We start from the raw sequence: 20,874 nt of genomic DNA on the forward strand, positions 1-20,874 counted from the left end.
CAGCAAACCGAGATAATCTCGCTGATCTCAACCTCCAAACCATCAGCTCACATCTCAGACCCCATTCCCCCCTCACTTATCAAAAAAATGAAGCTCACCTTAGCACCCATCTGGGGCAAAATCATTAACAGCTCCCTACAAAGCGGAGTGGTCCCCGACTGTCTAAAAAATGGGACAAGTCACCCCTTTGCTGAAAAAACCCGGCCTTGACTCTACCGACTTGAACAATTTCAGACCGATATCGAACCTCCCTCTACTCGCCAAAACATTGGAACGCTGCGTTCTCCTGCAATTGACTCATCATCTGGATAACATCAATCTCCTGGACCCCTCCAATCTGGCTTCAGACAAGGCCGCAGCACAGAACATCATAGACGACATTCACGGCTCTCTTGACGCGGACAAGTGCTGCCTTCTCATACTCCTTGATCTATCCGCAGCTTTCGACACGGTGGACCATAAGCTCCTCATCAAGACTCTACAAGTAAGAGCTGGCCTCGGCGAGGTAGTTCTTGACTGGTTTTCTTCCTTTCTACATAACCGCTCGCAAATAATAAAACTGAAGAACTTCACCTCCGAAACCCAGCAAGTCAACAAGGGTGTCCCCCAAGGATCGGTACTCTCTCCTCAGCTTTTCAACATCTATATGGAACCGCTCGCCAAACTACTCAGGAATGCCAATATCCTCTTCCACCTCTACGCGGATGACACGCAGATCTACCTGGAAACCTCTTCCCTTAATGACATCCACAGACTAAATGCGGTCTTAAACGATGTTCAAGTTTGGCTGACAAAAAACCACCTGAAACTTAACCCCGACAAGACCGAAACTCTTCTCATCTCAAACAAAGAAGACAATCCTCAAATCATTGAGTGGCTGAAGTCGATCGATGCTCTTAAAGGTTCTCTCACGCCAACTGATTCCGTTAAATCTCTGGGTTTCACCCTAGACCTCAAACTAACTTTGACAAACCACATTAAGAACTCAGCAAAAAGTGCTTTCTTCATCCTCAGACTGCTGAACAAAATCAAACCTTTCATTCCAAACAAGAACCTTAAACTAGCCACACAATCTATAGTTCTATCTAGACTGGACTATGGGAACTCAATCCTTACAGGTATCCCCAAATCGCACCTGGCTCCATTAAAAACAACACTACATGCGGCAGCAAGAATGATCACAGGATGCAAAAAAATTTGACCACATCTCCCCAGCACTCAAAGAACTTGAATGGCTCCCGGTGGAAATGCGTAGCACCTTCAGAACGGCCTGCCTAACCCACAAGGCCCTCCACACCGGAAAACCAGAATATTTGGCAAACAAGCTCACAAAAGCAGGCCAAAGTAGATATTTGAGAAGCTCCAACTCCCTGTTGCTCATCCTGCCAAAAACCAGAAAGAAGAAAACTGCGGACTGCTCCTTTACTGGAAATGCCCCCAAAATATGGAACTCTATCCCCCCGCATATCAGAACTATACCGCCCTATGCGGAATTCAAGAACCAACTTAAATCCTTGTTCCTCATCCGTTCCCTAGGTCCCAGATGACTGGATCACCCACAGAAATATGTGCTATCTCTGTATCCTTCTACCAAAAGCCCTACTGTTACAAACTTTTCCTCCTCCAATACTGTCTCTTGAGGATCGCCTTTATTTGTTATGTGTCTTTTTGTTTCACCTTGTCATTCCTTTTACTGTGAAGCGCTCTGCTACCTCCGGGTCTTGTTAGCGCTATAGAAAACTTCTAAATAAATAAAAATAAATAATTCCATTACCAAGAGGTTTTTCCCCTAGGAATTTGCCAGCACACTTGCAGCCACCATCTTGGATGATGGGATTCTTGCATTATCATGTTTAAGTGACTTTTGACGGGGAACCACCATTACAACGCAACTTTTACGACGCAGTACCATCACAAGGCAACCATTGCAACGCAGGTGCCATGACAACGCATGCCATCACAACTCATGCCATTACAACTCAGGTGCTATTACAACGCATGCCATTACAACGTAAGTATATGCAAGTACTTAATTTTATTAATTGAATTTTTATTTCTTTTAATTTTATTTTAGATAATAAATTTAATATTTGTAAATATTTTTAATTTAATTATAACATTTTAAATACATTTAATATTTTTTTAAATTATAATGTAATTTATTTAATTAATTTTTAATTAAATTTATATTAGAATAGTAATGTTTACCCCTACACTATCCAACACTTACCCTACTATTACACCCCCTGGAGTTAGAATAGTAATTTTTACCCTTACACTATCCAACACTTACCCTACTATTACACACCCCTGGAGTTAGAATAGTAATTTTAACCCCTACACTATCCAACATTTACCCTACTATTACACAGCCAAGGAGTTAGAATTGAAAATTTAAATATATTTAAAAAAAATTAAAATAATTTAATTAATGATTTTTTTGTAGTTTAATTAAAATGTAAACTATATTAATTAAATTAAATACTTACCTATACTTACGTTGTAATGGCATGCGTTGTAATAGCACCTGCGTTGTAATGGCATGCGTTGTGATGGCACCTGGGTTGTGAATGTATGCATTGTAACGTCATACATCCCTTTTGACCTACATGAGGAACCCATGGTCACAATGGACACTACTTTAGTCTTTTTAGGTCGAGCCTGTGCAGCGCATGCGATGCTCTGTGAGGCATTCTGTTTTGGAGTATGGACTAGAAGCCCTGCCCTCTCCCTGCCCGTATTGGTCATTGACCTTCGTAAATGTTAGCTTCTGATTTGTTACTAGGCTTGCTAGTGCCTCCGTAGTACTGCCTTGTCTTCATTTGTAATCTCCCATGTGTACTAGCCCTTTTTCTTAGGTTGTCACAGGGCATGTCTTTTTAGTCTGCAAGCACTATTTTCTTTAATGAGTTAAGTTTCTTCTACTGCAGGCATGACATGCTTTCCTCCAACATTCAGTGTGCCATGCGTGCTTGAACTTTCCATGCAGCCTGGGACAATGGGGGATGATTCTTTGAATAGGTCTCGCATTTACAAGAGTATTTTTATGCATGGGGCCCATACTCCTTTGCCAATTACCACTGTGAAAGGCAAGCCTCCAGAAGTGCTGTGGGAATCCAAAACATAAATCACATTTCAAACAAGCATTGGCAGAAGAGGGCTGTCGCTAAGCCCGGGTGTTTATATTTGTTTGAGCTCCGGTAAACAGACGGCTGTGAATAACCAGACCTAGAAATTTATAGATTTTACATATTTCAAATCTCAGTGTTGAAGGCACTCGTCCATCATCCCATTCTTCATGTACAGAGCCTACCGCATTGATGTAACTACTGGCCTTCGGATACTCTACGTTCTGCAATCCAATTATATGCAGTATGTCAGAAAGAAGGGTCAAACACATACACATATACACCAAACTAGAGAGACTCATTTTCTACACAAGATCTGGCGGTCAGAGGTGATGTACTTCCTGGAAAACACTGCCCACACAGAGCACCTTAGTCCTCCCAAAAATCCCATCCAGTGCCCACAGCAACAGGAAACGGACTGCAGATTAATTAGTCTGTGAGACTTGAATCCTTTACTTCTACCACTACTTCAGCCTAGAGGTACAAACTACTGAACATGGAGTAGCCCACCCACAAAAACTTACTATTCAGCCTTTCCTGATAGGTCAACTCCCAGGAAATCTTTGGATTAGCAGATCCCAGGGGTCCAATCACCAGAGTCTAGCATGCCACTCCTACTAAAGTCCCTATTGTGCAATCAGACCATCAGCCCCACCCTAGAGTAACAGGATGCCAAGAAGACACCAAGGCCTCAGGGATCAATGAAAATATAATCTATTTATTGGTAGCATACACAGGCCTCCTCTCCGTTCACAGAACACGGGGGCCAACTTCTTGCAATATACAGTGCTTGGTCTCATTAATTCACCAACATTCAAAGCAACATTTTGCAATCCAGGCCAGCCATGAATCAAATGGACCATGCAACCCCGGCCTGCATGGGGAGAAAGAGGGGGGTATGCCTCCCCCGGTGAAAAACACCACCCAGCAACTCCGGCATCCGTGGAGGGCTTCGCCTGCTCATGGGATCGGCTGTGTAAACCTTCTTCCCCCAACAGTCTTTGAAAGACATGTGATGTAGTAAATGCCAATTAATCACCCATTTTTTAGGCAGAAAAGTCGGTCCTCAGATCAGGTTGAGATGCTTGTTCTTGGGAACCCCATAGCGGGTCTTGTTCGCCTCAAAGAGCTGTACGAGCTTCTCCAGATAGACCTTATGCAGCTGATCTATCGACTCCCGGGATGGGTTTGGGGTCTTCTCCACCACGATGGGTTCCCCAACTAGAAAGAAACAAAGAAAACAAAAAAACACACTTAGCACAGGGGATTTATGTCTTTCATTATCACCTCCCACCACCCACTTCTAAATTGGTGTACCCGCAGAAGTCCTTTAGGGGGAGAACTGCTAACCTTGGTGCAGTCTTTGGTACAACCCACAGTTCTGGCACTGACTTTGCAGCTCCTGGTGTTAGGGGTCATGAAGGTAACAGTAGTAGTAAACAAGGCTCCTATTCCTTGCTCTTCTAGCCCCTCAGCAGCAACAGTATGCTACTGAAAGGCTAAATGTGGAACAAGGGATCTGTCAGAGGACAAGGGTGCATGATGTCACTTCCGCTGCCTCGAGCTTTGTGGTAAATAGACATGAAGGGCTCAGGGCTTTAACTGGGATAAAACAACTAGGGTGCCTCAAAGGGGCGTGGTCAATCTAATTAAGGGCATGGCTGAAGACGGAAGCCAAAAAAAAAAACTACAAAAAAAAAAACAGTGCTTAGCATAGTGCGCCGTCCAACTTGTACTTTGCGGTTTCTGTCATTGCATCCAGATATATGATACAAGTAACATCATATCTACAACAAGTTGCGACTATTGGCTTTGTCAATGGCTGTTCGTTGCCTAAGATATATAAGCAGCAACTATGGCTTGTATATAATATTGAAAAAGGGTCCACTTAAGTTAAAGCCCTGGTGACACCACGACAATGTTGTATTGTATTGTAATTGCATTTACATAGCGCTTACTACCCCTGACGAGGCGTGTAAGCGCTTTTACAGCTAGTAGCACGCTACTCCGGGACCCATAGAGGATTAGTGTTGAATTAGTATAGTGAAACTTGCAAGTACATTTTGAATGGTGGATAGGTTAGTCAGTTATTTGGATTTGGAAAAATAGAGTTTCAAAAAGGGAAATCCAGAGAGAAAATGGCTCTCTAAAGGATTTCCCATCCCCCTACAATGCTCACCTATGACATCATGACTTAACTTCTCCACTATCGAGAAGTGAGCAGTGTGAGCATGCACACAATTTGCTGCTATCACTGCAGTCCGGAAAAAAACGGACTGCCTGTGGCAGGGCACAAAACAGAGGCCCATAGAGACCCGTTTTGAGCCCCCCTTTTCAAAACTGCCGGTGCTCAGCACCGGTGAGACCCGGCCCACTTAAAGCCCTGGACCAGCGACTTGAGAGCAATGAAGCTAATGATAAGCACGTGCCCATCAGCTCACCTGGACGCTGCGGACTCATGGTTTGATCCCCTGTTTCGGGAATGAGTCATCTAGAACTTTGTTCTCTGGCGATGGTGCAACGGGGGATGAGTCAGCCCCCTCCCGTGGGTGCCTGGTCATCTCCGGGGCCTGTTTCAAACCTTTTATTAGGCACTGGGAAAGGTAAAATAGCTCCAGCTTCATCGAGTGTGGGGTGTGTTCCGCCAAAGATTTTATTCGTGAGCCGACTAGTGCACGATTGGCTCCCATGTTAAAGTAGTGCAGGTAGTAGTGCTTCCGCCCCCCACCAACTCTTAAACCACCTCCACCTTTCCCCATGCTAAACTTGTATGTGTAAAACACTCAATTACCCCACGAGTTTACTCAGCGCCAATGACATAACGGATGTTTACTATTACACAACTCAGTGGTACTTATTTTAAACAACCTTTGCAGGTTAAAAGGCCGAGTAGAGACAAAAGTACTCGAGCCTGTGAACTGGAGGTTAGAACACAGATCCCTCCAGTAATGCACCATTTCACTGAGCCTCCAGCCGAGGCATATATGAACAGAGCCCAGGGATGCAGCCTGGTGGGTTTGCCAGGTTAAGATGCGGCTGGAATGTCCAGGAACCAATCCTGGCTCACTTGAAGGAGCAGTAAAGAGCATTCAGCCCAGACCTCTTTATAGAGAGGTCTCCGGCTGAATTTTTCATGGTGCCCAATACTGTAGCCAGGGGTCTTGCATATTCGCACAGGCTGGCCAGATGTTGACAAACAAAAACTGGCGAATTTAACAAAAATTGAAAAAGAGCCATCATTGTTCATCAACAAGGGGGGGGGGGGGGGCAGGAGGATAGCGCTCCACCTAGAAACACAGAGGCGGCACAAAGAAATTAAATAAAATGTCATTTAAAATCCCATTATCATCCCTGTTAATTAACCTGCTTTCTGAAGAAAGCGGCTAACCAGACCTGCTTTGTAACACAAATTGTGCCTCCCTCTGTTTTTAAACGACCCTCTGAAAACCGGCACACAAACTACAGTACTGTACAGTAAGAAGAGACTATGGAGGCTAGGAGCTGGGTGCGTTGCAGAATAGTGTGTAAACAGCAGAGGGCGCTGCACATTAGGATTGAAGTGCATTTGAAGAGCTTTGAGAGCGAGTTTCAGTACAGGTATAGAAGTGGGGGGGGGGGGGGTCTGCAGGTCAGGACTGATGTACATATCAAAAGCTGTGTGCGAGTTCGACTATTAGCAAAGGGTGCTATTACTCCGGATGGAGGCGAAGCAGCAAGGCCATATGTGGTTCCCAGTACGGGGCTGGTAAGGGAGGGGTACAGCTCCTCGGTGTGGGCTCCGCAAGGCCAGGCTGTAATCCTCCCCGTGACCTCTGCTCTGTTGGATTGCTGCCCGCCTCCCTCTGCAGACCAGAAAACTGCAACATGTTTGGAAACCGGACAAAAAACAAACAACCTCTGTCCTCGCCCCACCCTCGCCCTCCAATCAACCCGATTGAGCAAAGTCCTGCAGCTTTGCACAACACGGCCCGGGGCATGTCCAGAGTCCAGCCGTGCCAGGAGACCTGCGGCGTTTCACCACCCGCCCGCCCCTGCAGGCAGGGGGGACAGCGGCGCCCTTTGAGGGCATCAGACGAGACAGTGATGACAGCAGCGCATGGGGCAACAGAGGGCTCTGGTTGCACCCCCGTGAGGGACCATTGGTCAGATCCCTGTGGGGGTCAGTCCGTAAAGGAGAGTGGTTGAAGCCCCCTCGAGGGCAATGGCGCACTGAAGAAACTTGCCCATGTGTTTCCACAGGAGATGGGGCGCACACCACCAGAGAGAGCACAGTGCTGCAGGGCCCACTCGGAGGCAATACAAGTTGGTGGCCGTAGGATGGCGGTCACCTCACCTTTTTGGGGCAATCGAGGATTGTGATCAGATCCTAGTTTGAGGACAATAAATGGAGGATATATAACTCTGAGGGCAGCAGCGGGTGGTGGACGGGCTACCACTCAGTGGTCAACTCTAGGTAGGGGGGACATTTTTTGGAGCAGTGTGGGGCAATAGTGGTCGATGGTCATAGTAGCTTTGTGGGAGGAAAAAAAGATTCATAGTCCAGAATTGAACTGCACACACTTCTGGTGGTATCAACAAGGTCGGACCGGCCGATAGTGCAGTCTGCTAGTGTCAGAAGGGCTGGGTTCACAGATCAGTTTCTGTTATGATTTTTTGCCTGTTTGTGGCCCGGTTTCATTGGCTCGTTGGCTGCTCTCTACTGTTAATTTCCTTGCTGTTACCATAAATAGTGCCCAGGGCAAATACGTTCATGCAGTCTCCCATACTTTGGGAAAACACAAATACAGCATGACTTTTACAAGTAAAAAAATGCCCCAACATGCAAATTGGGCTATTTTTTTTAGCTATCTAATTCTCTAATGGGGGACTTTTATTCGGGTGGTCAGGTCTATATTGTGTCCCAGTCCAACCCAGAGTATGAAGCAATCAATACAGGACTCCCTCGAATGATCGGTTCACAATGGGGCTGCACAAGCTGCCCCTGGAGCACCAATCAACTGAGGGCCACATAAGACTGTGGCTTCTGAATGGGATCGCATAAGCCTCCTCTGTAGGACCAACCATCACAGACCTCCCTCCATAGAACAATGGATTTCGTACACACCATTACAGACCTCCGTAGAATGACTGGTTCAGAACGGGACTGTACAAGCTACCCCTGTAGTACCAAGCAGCATAATTTATTTAACCAACCCTGCTGGTTAACTGGACCTTCTCGTGTCGCCTAATTCCAGGGACTCTGCTAGTGTCTTGCTATGCAAATAAGGGGCCAGTTGTATATACCAGGGTAGGTCAACGTAGGCCTACATGCACTGGTCTATGGCAGATGTAATTCATATTTGATTAAAATAGCCCTTATGTTGGTTTTATTATTTATATTATGCTTATACTGTTTTACATTGTTGGTAATGCAATTGTACTTTCTTAGATATTCTAGTAGGTTTTTTTCTATTTTCTATAGTTCGGTATTATTTTTTGTATTGTGTTTCATATATGTAAAATAATTCTTGAATAAAATATTTTGAACTAAAAAAAATAGCCATTTTGGACAAATGTACATATAATAAAATCAGCAGCATAATCCAAGGTAATCTTAAAAACCTGCATGTACCCTCTGTTCTGGACAAGTACAAGACCCTATTCGGTAGAGTGGAGGGTCGTACACAAGTCATATCAGGGCTACTGGACCCCCTCGTCCGCTCCAACACTGGTGAATGAAGTAGTTTTTCACTGGTGTCTCGGGGGTTCATCCTACATGGACTGTCAAAACTGGGCCACATACAACTCTTGCCACACTAGACTCATGGTAGTGAGGGTGAGCACTCATAGGCTTCTCGGGGAGTTGGTTTTGGGGTGCACAATCCCAGAACTCAACCAACAGAACAAAATAACAGTGTCCAGCCCAGTGTTTATTTTGAAGAAAGTAAGTACTATTATTCAAACAGAAATAGCAAGCACTACACCATGTAATTTCAGAGTAAGGGTTAATATCCCTGGTCACAATTCCCCTATGGGTGCTACAATCAGGAAATATCAAATTGGCAGATCTAGCCTAGAAACGTCCTCAGGTTGCAGAACAGAAACTGCAGTTCCGATCAGCATCCTTACGATCAACCGAATGACAGTGGTCAGGAAGAACTATTCAGCACCCCTTGCTAACAGTATTCATAGAGATTTCTAAAGGAAGCAATGCAAAAGGGGATGATGGACGGAGCGTTTGAGTAAATCAAACACTCACCCCCAGTCAACTGATCTGGGTTTAATCCATCACCATTCTTTAGCTCACTCAGCCACCCCAGTGCAGACATGGCTATATGCAAATCGGTCTGACCCTGTGCCTCATGGGAACCGTCCAGCCCGAACTGGCAAGCCATGTCTTCCCAGGACCGGAAACAAGCGTCCTGGGACCGGTTCCCGATTCATGATCCTCATCAGCCAGGCTATCTTTAATCCAGTGGCCAAGTGAGCAAGGGACTCACGTCTGAGCATACCCTGCCAACTACCGCTTTTGGCTGCCATAAGTGTGGCAGGGTATGCTCAGACGTGAGTCCCTTGCTCACTTTGCCAATGGATTCAAGCAAGCCGGGATGAAGATGGCTGGAATGCCAGAAACTGGTCCTCGGAAGCTGGTGTCCGGTCCAGGAAAGACATGGCTTGGCAGTTCGGGCTGGACTGTTCCCATGAGGCACAGGGTCAGACTGATTTGCATATAGCCATGTCTGAACTGGGGTGGCAGAGTGGGCTAACGAACGGTGATGGATTAAACCCAGATCTTTTGACTGGGTGTGAGTGTTTGATTGATTCAGATGCTCCGTCCATCACCACCCCCTTTTGTACCGATTTCTAAAGGAAGCTCAGCGCCCTTCCTCTATTCAATGCTTTGATCTCCACCATCCAGCCACAGAAATGCTAGCGATGCCAGTCTGCTATTTGGTGAGATTCTCCTCATCCGCCATCTTGTGCCACGCTAAACCAGGGGCATCCAAAATGGATGCCACTGGCTTCAGTACATAGACACACAGTCCAACTATCCTGTATGTATTACACACAAGGCATATACATATGCTGTGGGTGCAAGGATCTGGGTTTCACATAATTAACAGTGGACTTTTATAAGTAGAAGGGCCGAAGGCCTTACTCACTGACAGATAAAAAGGTCTACTCAAACTATATCTAGATCACAAAAGCCAACATGCTGCAACCGCTGCTTTATTTGCTAAACCCAGGAATCGAAGAGTGGAGAAGTGTGGCTCAATGGTTTGAGCGGCAGACCCTGATGCAGAGGTCTAGCCCGGGACCAGGGTTCAATTCCCCACCTCGGTGGGTCTTGGGCTTAAACATTCCACGGACCTGATAATTCTCGCCTTGGTGCCTATTCCAATCATGGAGTCCCACTCTGCAACTCTGGGCAATAGCTTGCTTAATCTCCACAACAGCCCCCACAACGCTAAGGATGCCTGGCCTCCACCTTGGGGGTGCCCAGGAGTGGACGCCTCACAGGAAAAGCCAGGATGGGTACCACAGCGGTATTCGTACAAGCGCCTTGAGACCCTTGCGGGTGAGTAGTGCGCTATACAAGTGTCAATTTACATTTTTACATTTACATCCTTTGTCCAGTGTGAGGGCACACTTCGTGCTCTCCTCCAGTTCAGAGGACAGGTCCTAGACTTTGCATGGCCAGCAACAGGCCTAAGCCTCAGTGCAGACACTAAATGAGCAAGCATGACAACAGGGCTAAATTAAAAGCCAGGATATTAGATCCAACAGCTTCTGGGCACTCAAGGAAGGGGTACATGCTAGTTCACCATTCAGGGGACATTTATTTTCCAACAACTTGCATTGGAGATCATCATGACAGGCTTGCACTCTCAAACAAAGCATTGAAGAGATCCCATTTACTTGTAGGAAGAATGAGACATGAAGCAGGGACCATGTCTACAGTAGTCAGTAGATCAACTGAGGGCCCTTAAATACTGACGTAGGGAATAGTCTCCGACTAGATACTTAAACCAAAAGTGCAACACAGCCCAATATGGTAGCAGAAAGACCACCTCGCAGATCTATGAATGCCGCAAGCTAGTTGAGGAGGACGCTCCTGCTCTTACCAACAGTATGGATCGGATTCCGGAAGGGCAGGAGACCAAAGTTGTACTGGAAGATGCCACGGGCATGGAAGAGTGGCAGTGCCAGGCCCATCTTCTTCTGCAGCCCTTCCTGTATGGTCCTGATCAGCGAGCCGCGAGGGTTCTCGACCTGGTTGAAGAGCTCATTCTCCCCAAAGGAGAAGACTGGAACGAGGTGTGCCCTGCAGTAGAAAGGGATAGCATCAATTGCTGCATTGATGGGAGCAGTGGTGAGGGTTACTAGACACAGTGCTTAATTTGAGCAGGTGAAGCCAACCGGCACTCATTTTTCAACAGACTGATCCAGATAGAACAAGAAAGAAGAAACACAAAAAGGGAGAACAAAGAAGGAACAAAAATGCAGGGGAAAAAAAACCAACAAAAAATAAATGGAGAAAGCAGGATTTGTTTTAGAGTGAGATAAAGGAGCAGGTTGTATTGGGTGGAGGATTTAAAAAGGCATGGAGGTGAAATTACTACTACACTGCTTGGTATTCAGCACCCCGTATTTGGTTACCAAACAAGCACTGCTAGGAGAGGGGGGAAAATAGAAGTTGAACAGTGGTGGGGAAAATATGATCAGAGACAAGTGCTGAAGAGATGAAGGCTGTAAATGCTTTCATGGAGAAGCTGGGAAATACCAATCCATCAGCATTTGTATAGCATGGCACAATCACCCCTAAGGGTATCTGGGTGCTGTATCTCAGTCGAAGAGCCAGGTCTTGAGTTTTGGTGAAGTCCGAAAAAGGGTGCTGTACAGAGGTGGAGGGCCAAGACGTTTTAGGTCTTGTCCGCGATGTGAGAGAAGGAGTAGCCCCTGCAAAGGATGCTGGTGCATGCAAGAGAGCCAGAGTGCAGGTGTCTTGTGGGTAGGTGGAAGTTCAGCCGATGCTGGATGGTCCTAGGTTTTGTAGGGCCTTTTATGCATGCATGAGAATATTGAACTAGCATCTCTTCCGTGTGGTTAGCCAGTGGAGATTTCAGAGATGCAGGGGTGGGGGGCATGTGGGTCTGTCCAGGGAGGACCGGGATGAAACTGGCTGCAGTGTCCTGTATGGTTTGGAGTTTTTTTGAGGAGCTGGGTGGGTATTCCGGCATAGAGCGCTGCCATAGTCGAGGCAGCTGGCGACGAGTGTCTATAGTTTTTGGGATCCATCGGAGGATTCTGAGAACCAGGAGGGTGTGGATGCAAGGGGAGGTGACTGTGTAGAGTGGTTTCATACTCAGTTGGCTGTCGAGGATCATGTTGAAGTTGCATGCATGGTCTGTTGGTCTGAGTTTCGGTGACCACCAACTGTGGTCCTATGTGGAGGTGTTCTTCCAGAAGATTAGTACTTCTGTTTTTTTTAGAGTGGAGTTTGAGGCAGTTGTCCATCCATTTGGCTAGGTTGTTCATTAGGTTGCAGAAGTTGGTTTTGGCAGTGGAGAGGTTTTCAGTGAGCGAGACGATAAGTTGCGTGTCTGTATAGGAGATTATGTGGAGCCCGTGGTATCTGATGACATCAGTGAGGGTGTGTGGGAGTCATGTAAATGTTGAACAGAGTGGGGCTGAGGGATGATCCTTGGGGTGTGCCGCATATGATGCTCTTGGGTGAAGAAGTGAAGGAGGTAGTCTGATGCTCTGTGTGAGTCCTGAGAGGATGGTGGTCCATTTGAGGGCATTTCAATGTAGGCTGATGTTTAGTCAGTCGATGAGGTTGTGGTGGGTTATGGTATCGAGCAGAGCAGACAGGTCGAGAAGGACCACAGCCACTGTTTCTCCATTATCAAAGATGGATCAAACGTGGTCTGTGGCGGCAATCATCGTGGTCTCGGTGCTGTGGTTGGCATGGAATTCTGACTGATGCGTCGAGTAGGTGGTCGAGTTCCAGGTACACAGTGAACGGTTTGATGCTTTCTCAAGTACTTTGGCTGGGTAGCGTAGTAGGGAGATTGGTTAGTAAAATGAGGTCACAGGGGTGTTAGGAGGGCTTCTTCAGGAGAAGTCAGACCTCTGTATTCCATCCATCTAGGAAGGTTGATGTAGAGATGGAGGTGTTGAGGATGTTGAGGAGTTCCGTGCTGATAGGGCTGGCTCGGATGTTAAAGAGACTGAGGGCAGGAGGGTGAGTTAGAGCCGCGAGTGGATTGCCAACATGATGGTAGTGGTGGTCTTGGGGATAGGTGGAGACCAGGTGGTTATTGTATGGCTGGTGTTTGCCAATTGATTGCAGATGTCGAAGGTGGTGGATTGATTAATGCAGAGGCCGGGAAAAGCAGAAGCCGGGGGAGAGGCAGGGTCAAAAAGGTGCGAGGGGAAAGCAGAGGCTGTAGGGGAGGGCAAAAGGTGCGAGGGGAAAGCAGAGGCTGTGGGGGGGCCAAAAGGTGCGAGGGGAAAGCAGAGGCTGTGGGGGGCTAAAAGATGCGAGGGGAAAGCAGAGGCTGTAGGGGAGGGTAAAAGGTGAGAGAGGAAAGCAGAGGCCGGGGGTAAAAGGAGCAAGGGGAAAGCAGAGGCCAGAGGGGGCAATGTACAAGGGGAAAGCAGCGGCCGGGGGTAAAAGGTGCAAGGGGAAAGCAGAGGCCAGAGGGGGCAAGGTACAAGGGGAAAGAAGAGGCCAGAGGGGGCAAGGTACAAGGGGAGCACTTTTGCAGATCATGATCTGTTGGAAGCAGCAGGGGGACCTCACCCATGCACCATTGCCATCTTGATGAAGCCCTTCCGGCTGAGGATCTGTAGGGTCAGCGCCCCCGGGCGAGCATCGAGAGACTCAGGGGGTCCACCCACTGCAATCACGGCCACCTGCCCTCCACTTTTCTGACTCAGAAGATATGCAGCACTCGATTTATCTGAAGACACCAATCCTGGAAGACAATTTGAGGAGTCAATATTCACTACCATATATCAAGGCGGTGGTTTAGCAAAGGGGCAACTGGCTCTAATGCAAATGAGGTGAAGGCCACCTCATCCCCACTCCAACCCCTAGTTTGGGGAGCGAAAAAATAGAAAAAAACACCACAGACTTTTAATTGGGGTGCAGTGGACCCCTTACATTCTTGGTCCTGGTGCCACCGCACCTTTCACACCAATGATAACTAAGCCCCAGCCTGCCTAACACTCCCATGCTATGAATTGTCCAAAGGAACAACACACTCTGAATGTGCCAGAGAGACCGGGTTGGAAGCCAAGTTCGATTTTTAAAGAGTGGAGTTTTTATAATTTATTTAGCAGTTGCAAGACTAGCAACTGGTCTCCCTTCCCCTTCACTTATTGCAAGTTCTCTGTTTTGTTTGTCGAGAGGGGGGTCTCAGGCAAAGGCATCAGAGGTCCCCAAGGACAGAGGTCTTCCCTTAGAGGGGAGCGCCCCATGACTCATTGGGATAGGGCACCACATTCCAATAGAGACAGTGAGGACAGGCACCACCCCATCAGAATTATGACATCAGTGGGAACACTGCAGCTCTGCTCACTTCTATGCAAACCTGTTATAAGTGAGGAAATTCCTGCCTATTTCCTTGGACACTCATAGGGAGGGCCCACAAATCCCTGCGCGGCCTGAGCCTTCTCTGGCCTCAGCACTCCACCGGCCTCAATTGAGGTAGATCTTCTCTCCAACATGAGGCCACTCTGAGGTCTGCTACCAGTCCTCTCGTGTTATCACTATGTAGTTTCCTAGGAGGCAGGATTTATTCTGGCCCGAGCACTCTTGGTCCCCAAGGGGTAGAACTTGCCTCCAAATGGTTTAAACTTCCACCCCCTGTGGTGCAGGATTTAACTCTCTGCGGAGAACACTATAGGGCACAGCAAGGACGTCGGACTCAAGAACAGGCTACGTCCTGATGAAGCAGGTCTTACCTCTGTACAATATAAGTTCTTAGGGCGCAGTACTGCTCTAACCTGAACATATTATTGGTTTCTTTGGAGTAGCACTTCCTGCTGACCAGTGCGCATTATAGGTCCCCATTGGACCAGTCTTATTTAGTCCTGAACAAACCTGAAGTCTCCATTGGCAGGTTTTTGGAACTCCTCACATTTAAAGGGCTCTATAGGGGACAGCTCTGAACTCTATTAGCCTGTATGGGGCAAGCCTGCTTTAGAAACTATCTAAAGGCGAGTTTCATGACCTGGATACACTGTATATATCTATGGGGTTAATTTTCAATTTGAACTCTGTACATGAGAAGGCCCTATGTGTCGGAGCATCTTTGGACCTGGAGACAATTTAGGCCCCATTGTGCCATTTTTTTTAATTGAACCCTATACCTCTCTATGCAGTCGGTCCTTTGATCGGAGCAGCCTATAGCTCCCTAGGCTGCAGGAGTTCCTGCTGACCCAAGAGCAAAATAGCTCCCTACGATACATCCAACGAGCCCAGGAAGGTGGAGGACGCCGTGCAGTTCAGCTATCCTTGACAGGTGAGCAAGTGAGAAAGGACCCCTCTGACTACTAACAACATGGCTATACTTAGGTACTCCCTAAGAGTTGAACTAAGCTAAAATAATTTATAACAGTGACAGTTAACTTAAGAGTAGAATATAGCAAACCAATGCTTGACTAAATGTGAGTATTTTCTGATTCTCCCTGATAGAGTGGACCGCTAATGTGATAAAAAAGCCCCACAAAGAAGAAGCTATAAGGAGAAAGAAATAAACTCAAGATGTATTCATTCTAACCATACAGGTAATAAATTTCCCCTGCAAAGTAGAATTGAGTGACAGAAGTTAGGGCACTAGAGTAATAAATATAACAAAATGTATTTCACAGAGTTAATGGTGGATGAAATTATCAGAAGGTAGCTCCCAGAGGCGTCCTCCATCACTCTTAAAAGACCAAGAGTAAAGCGGACCGGTAAGAAATGTCACGTTAAATTTAGACTAAATAGAGCCTCTAGACAGCCAGTAACATGCTGTTTTAGTTGCAAAAATATGTTGAATGTTAGAGCAAATACACTAGATAACCAGAATACATCCTCTTAACAGGACTGAAGCGTGTCCCTAATCTTTACCAAAACAAGTGACGCTCAACCAAAGACACTTGCATAAGGTAAAAAAAATTTTGGGAATAAGTTCATTATAGTGCAAAAACAACAGTTAAAGTAAAAAACAAGCACAGTTATCGATCATGACCTACGATACAATTTTCCTTAGAAATAAGTGATAAGGAAAGACAGCGAGCACAAGAAGAAACGTGTTCAATCTGAAACACAAGAAAGATCACCAGGATGTTCGCACCTGGGTAAGTTAAAGGGTTCAGTTTGAAATTTAAAAAAATCAAAGAACCCACTAAGGCGATATATCTACCCTGAAAGTGAGAACCTGTAAGGAGTAGAACACTAGGTGTCTAAATAACAACAATTAGACCCCCCATAACACAAGGATGTATTCCATCCCTGGCATTCTTTTAACAAAATGAATGCTAAGAAACCGCAGGGCGCTTGTATTGATGTTCATAGTTACCAAATATTAGCTAAGTCTAGAAATGTTATTAAATATCTATGTGCAAATGTACGAAAATATGGGCCTAACATTATGTATCACTGTATGTTTTCAGAGTAGAATAACTGAATCGTGAACGAGTCCTTGAAGAAGGTGCAAAATAAAGAGGCACCGAAACGCCGCGTCGACACTTTCGTTCCTATGTCCCAGTAATTTTTAACAAAAACCATTGTATAATTGACAGTATGATGTTTTAATAATAATTTTTTTAAATGATGAATGTTTTTTGCGTTTGTAAAAACCTAGAATAAATTTGTAATTTTGTACATGTTGTGACTTATTATAAATTGTTTGCATTATGTTTTTTAAATAAATAATTGATCAATATTTTTATACAACAACACTATTGTTTCATGTTTTTGCTGATACCTGTGGGCACCATTTTCATTGCAGTGTAAATTTGGTAACTACTGTAACACTACAAACCCCCTTGCTTCTCTAGGGAAGACCCCATGACTAATTAAAGATTTGATAAATAGTGAATCCAGGAGAAGGAACTCTGAATTTTTGCTATTGTTGACCCAATCCTTTTCCTGATAAAAAGGGTAGCTCCCAGACAACCTATTTCATTGGGATAGGGCACCACATTCCAATAGAGACAGTGAGGACAGGCACCACCCCATCAGAATTATGACATCAGTGGGAACACTGCAGCTCTGCTCACTTCTATGCAAACCTGTTATAAGTGAGGAAATTCCTGCCTATTTCCTTGGACACTCATAGGGAGGGCCCACAAATCCCTGCGCGGCCTGAGCCTTCTCTGGCCTCAGCACTCCACCGGCATCAATTGAGGTAGATCTTCTCTCCAACATGAGGCCACTCTGAGGTCTGCTACCAGTCCTCTCGTGTTATCACTATGTAGTTTCCTAGGAGGCAGGATTTATTCTGGCCCGAGCACTCTTGGTCCCCAAGGGGTAGAACTTGCCTCCAAATAGTTTAAACTTACACCGCCTGTGGTGCAGGATTTAACTCTCTGCGGAGAACACTATAGGGCACAGCAAGGACGTCGGACTCAAGAACAGGCTACGTCCTGATGAAGCAGGTCTTACCTCTGTACAATATAAGTTCTTAGGGCGCAGTACTGCTCTAACCTGAACATATTATTGGTTTCTTTGGAGTAGCACTTCCTGCTGACCAGTGCGCATTATAGGTCCCCATTGGACCAGTCTTATTTAGTCCTGAACAAACCTGAAGTCTCCATTGGCAGGTTTTTGGAACTCCTCACATTTAAAGGGCTCTATAGGGGACAGCTCTGAACTCTATTAGCCTGTATGGGGCAAGCCTGCTTTAGAAACTATCTAAAGGCGAGTTTCATGACCTGGATACACTGTATATATCTATGGGGTTGATTTTCAATTTGAACTCTGTACATGAGAAGGCCCTATGTGTCGGAGCATCTTTGGACCTGGAGACAATTTAGGCCCCCTTGTGCCATTTTTTTTTTATTGAACCCTATACCTCTCTATGCAGTCGGTCCTTTGATCGGAGCAGCCTATAGCTCCCTAGGCTGCAGGAGTTCCTGCTGACCCAAGAGCAAAATAGCTCCCTACGATACATCCATTTCCTAGGAGGGAGAGCACTGTAGCTTCCTATGGTGCAGGAGCTTCCTCTGATTCTAGAGCACTATAGCTCCCTATTGTGAGGAGTTTATTTTTACCCAGAAGCACTATAAATTTACAAGGGGCAGTTTCTTGCTCTACTCGGAGCATACAATGAGTCCATGTGTGGTAAGCCCTAATTGGGAGGGGGCAGGGCTTAGATAATTCATTTGTAGTCAAACCCACCGGCCCACCTCCCCCACATGCTTACCTCCACCCATGATGTAGTCCCTGAAGAAGGGAACCTTGAACCAGAAGGGCAGCATCAGCAGGTGTGACTTCAGGCCAGGAAAGAGTTGCGAGAAGCCAGTGGCCTCGGTGCAGAAGTTGCCAAAGGCGCCCGCGACCAGTATGCCGTGGGGATGGAAGCCAAAAATGTAGTTGTGCTTCGGGTCCAGGTCAGCAGTTTTTACCAACTGGAAACAGAAAGAAGATAACAGCAGAGTGAGGAGGAGAACAGCAGAGACTGAAGCCTTAGCTCTGTTCCTAGGCAGGGAAGAAAAGACTGAAGCTGTTGCCTGGATCCATAGCAGAGAAGAGCCGACATTTCAGCCTTTGCCTGGTCCCAATGCAGAGAAGAGCAAATACATTCAAAACTAAGCATTTAATGGCAATGCTGTGAACGTAGAACTAAGTGAGCATTCATTTCAATCATTTCATAGACTGTACTCTTCATTACCAATGGCAGATGTAAGCTAAGCAGAAAATAGACTGGCTAATGTAGCACAGGGCATGCTACTGCTTCACATCCTAGACCTCAAATTATTAATATTCCGCATGGAGAGATGCTATGGGCAAGAAGGTTGCGCAGTACATATGACAATTATAAAAAAAATTCAAAGATATGATAGAAAGTTTTAATTATTATTATTTGTTTTTAAAGGCTACCATCGATGTACACTCCGCAAGTGTATGAGAAGAGTAAAATTGGTTACGAGAGTGTTTTCTAATGCGTAAACATGGAAAATATACAACGAACGTTTATGAAAACGTTAAGTAAGTCAGGAATTATACTAGTCAAAATAAAGAGATCTACTCCAGTATACACAAACATTGGTATTTACTTGAAAAGAGACATACATTTGTATATATATATGTTAATGATAAACGGTGTCTTGTGTACAAACAAGGGCAGCTATTAAAAGATCTCTTAAGTTTGAGTGACACTATGAGCTTTAATCCTAGAACTACTGGTGGGCAATGGTTAGTCCAAGAGAAAGGTTTTCATAAATGTGGTCGCTACATCTACCCTTCGGTGAGATTGATGACCTTCTCCAGGAGTTTAGGAGGAAAGGGGAACATCGAGATGAGGGGGGGGGGGTATAGTTCTTGAGGTTGTTGGGTCTGCAGAGGTTGACTTGTGGGGTATTGGGGTGGGGGGTAGGTGGGGTCAGACCTTAGCGTGTTTTAAAGCATCTGGAAAGGTGGCTAGGAAGAAGGAGGAGGAGTAGAGGATGGAGAGGAGCTGGTGGCTGATCTTGTTGCTTTAGAGGTTGAAAAGTTGAGGGGGCACGGGACGGTGGGTGCATCGCAGAGGTTGGTTTGTGATCCTGGGGGTCCGTATGAGAGGGCCTCTGAAGAGGATTTTTTCCTTCGTATGGAGCTGGAAGTTCAAGTGTTACATGAATAGTGTGGTTTCATCACAGGTGGTCATGCAGAGGATTGCTTTCTTGTGTAGATTTGGGTAACACACACTAAGAGTGACGGTGTCCTACAGTGGCCCCGTTATGGTAGTTTTGAGACAAAAGTTCTAGATAACCTCGAAGTGAAGTTGTTCAAGAAGAAAGCCCGGCCGGCGATGTTTGACTCTTTCTGCATATGGCGCAAAGAAGCCAAACAGAAAGTAATTAAGTTAGCGAAGAAAAATAGAAAGGGTATGTCAATGGTGCAAGCTGCCGTTGCATACAGAGATAATGAAGAAGAGCAAGAAAGTGAGCAGATGCTTAGAGTGAAGAAGCTAGCGGTAGACCGATGCTACCCGGTATTGCCGTCTAAAGAGCAGAAAGATGAGAAGCATCTTAAGAAAGATCCTTTAATGTCGCATCTGTTAACTTCACCACCACCTTATGTGCAGAATGCTACGGCACCACCGCCACCGGTTGTGGCTGTGCAAGTGCCTGTTGCTTTGCCTCCTGTTATTCCTCCACAGCCAGCTCCTTCGTTGGCTGTTCCCTATGCGCAGCCTCCTCAGGGGTTGCCAGCTTTGCCTATTCCTACTACTACTGTTTCTATGCCTGTTCCGACCATGGATCCTTCTACTACCGTTTCATCTCCTCTTGTCCTTCCGACTACTCCTTCTCCTAGACAGCGGATGACTGCTGTCTTTTCTGGTCTTCTAACTCCTTTGTTGGGACAAATGGGTATGTCTCCTGCTAGTGAGCATAGACAGTTGCGTAGTCAACTCCCTGATACAGATGAGCGAGTAGTTTTGGATCATATGGCGCGAAGATGGGTGACGTATAAGTCCCAGTATGATCTTGAGGGTATCATGGATGTTTTCCGACAATGGGAAGCACCAAAGCAACGTTATGTTTTTGAGCTTATGTGTGCGTT

At 46.0% G+C, this 20,874-nt stretch overlaps 1 protein-coding gene across 1 annotated transcript in view; it reads right to left on the reverse strand.

Moving 5' to 3' along the window:
* Positions 1-3,826: 3,826 nt before the first annotated feature.
* LOC147678053 (2-acylglycerol O-acyltransferase 2-B-like) overlaps positions 3,827-20,874 on the reverse strand; it is a 47,514-nt gene continuing 30,466 nt past the window's right edge. Inside the window, exons 3-6 of the mRNA XM_086945948.1 lie at positions 18,533-18,737; positions 13,918-14,092; positions 11,234-11,433; positions 3,827-4,349 (exon numbers count right to left, since the gene is read on the reverse strand). Coding sequence (XP_086802074.1) covers positions 4,195-4,349; positions 11,234-11,433; positions 13,918-14,092; positions 18,533-18,737 — 735 coding nt within the window. The 3' untranslated portion in view covers positions 3,827-4,194. The remainder of the gene's footprint in view (positions 4,350-11,233; positions 11,434-13,917; positions 14,093-18,532; positions 18,738-20,874) is intronic.

This window comes from Lissotriton vulgaris, chromosome 12 (genome assembly GCF_964263255.1).
Source record: "Lissotriton vulgaris chromosome 12, aLisVul1.2, whole genome shotgun sequence".
Taxonomy (NCBI): Eukaryota; Metazoa; Chordata; class Amphibia; order Caudata; family Salamandridae; genus Lissotriton; species Lissotriton vulgaris.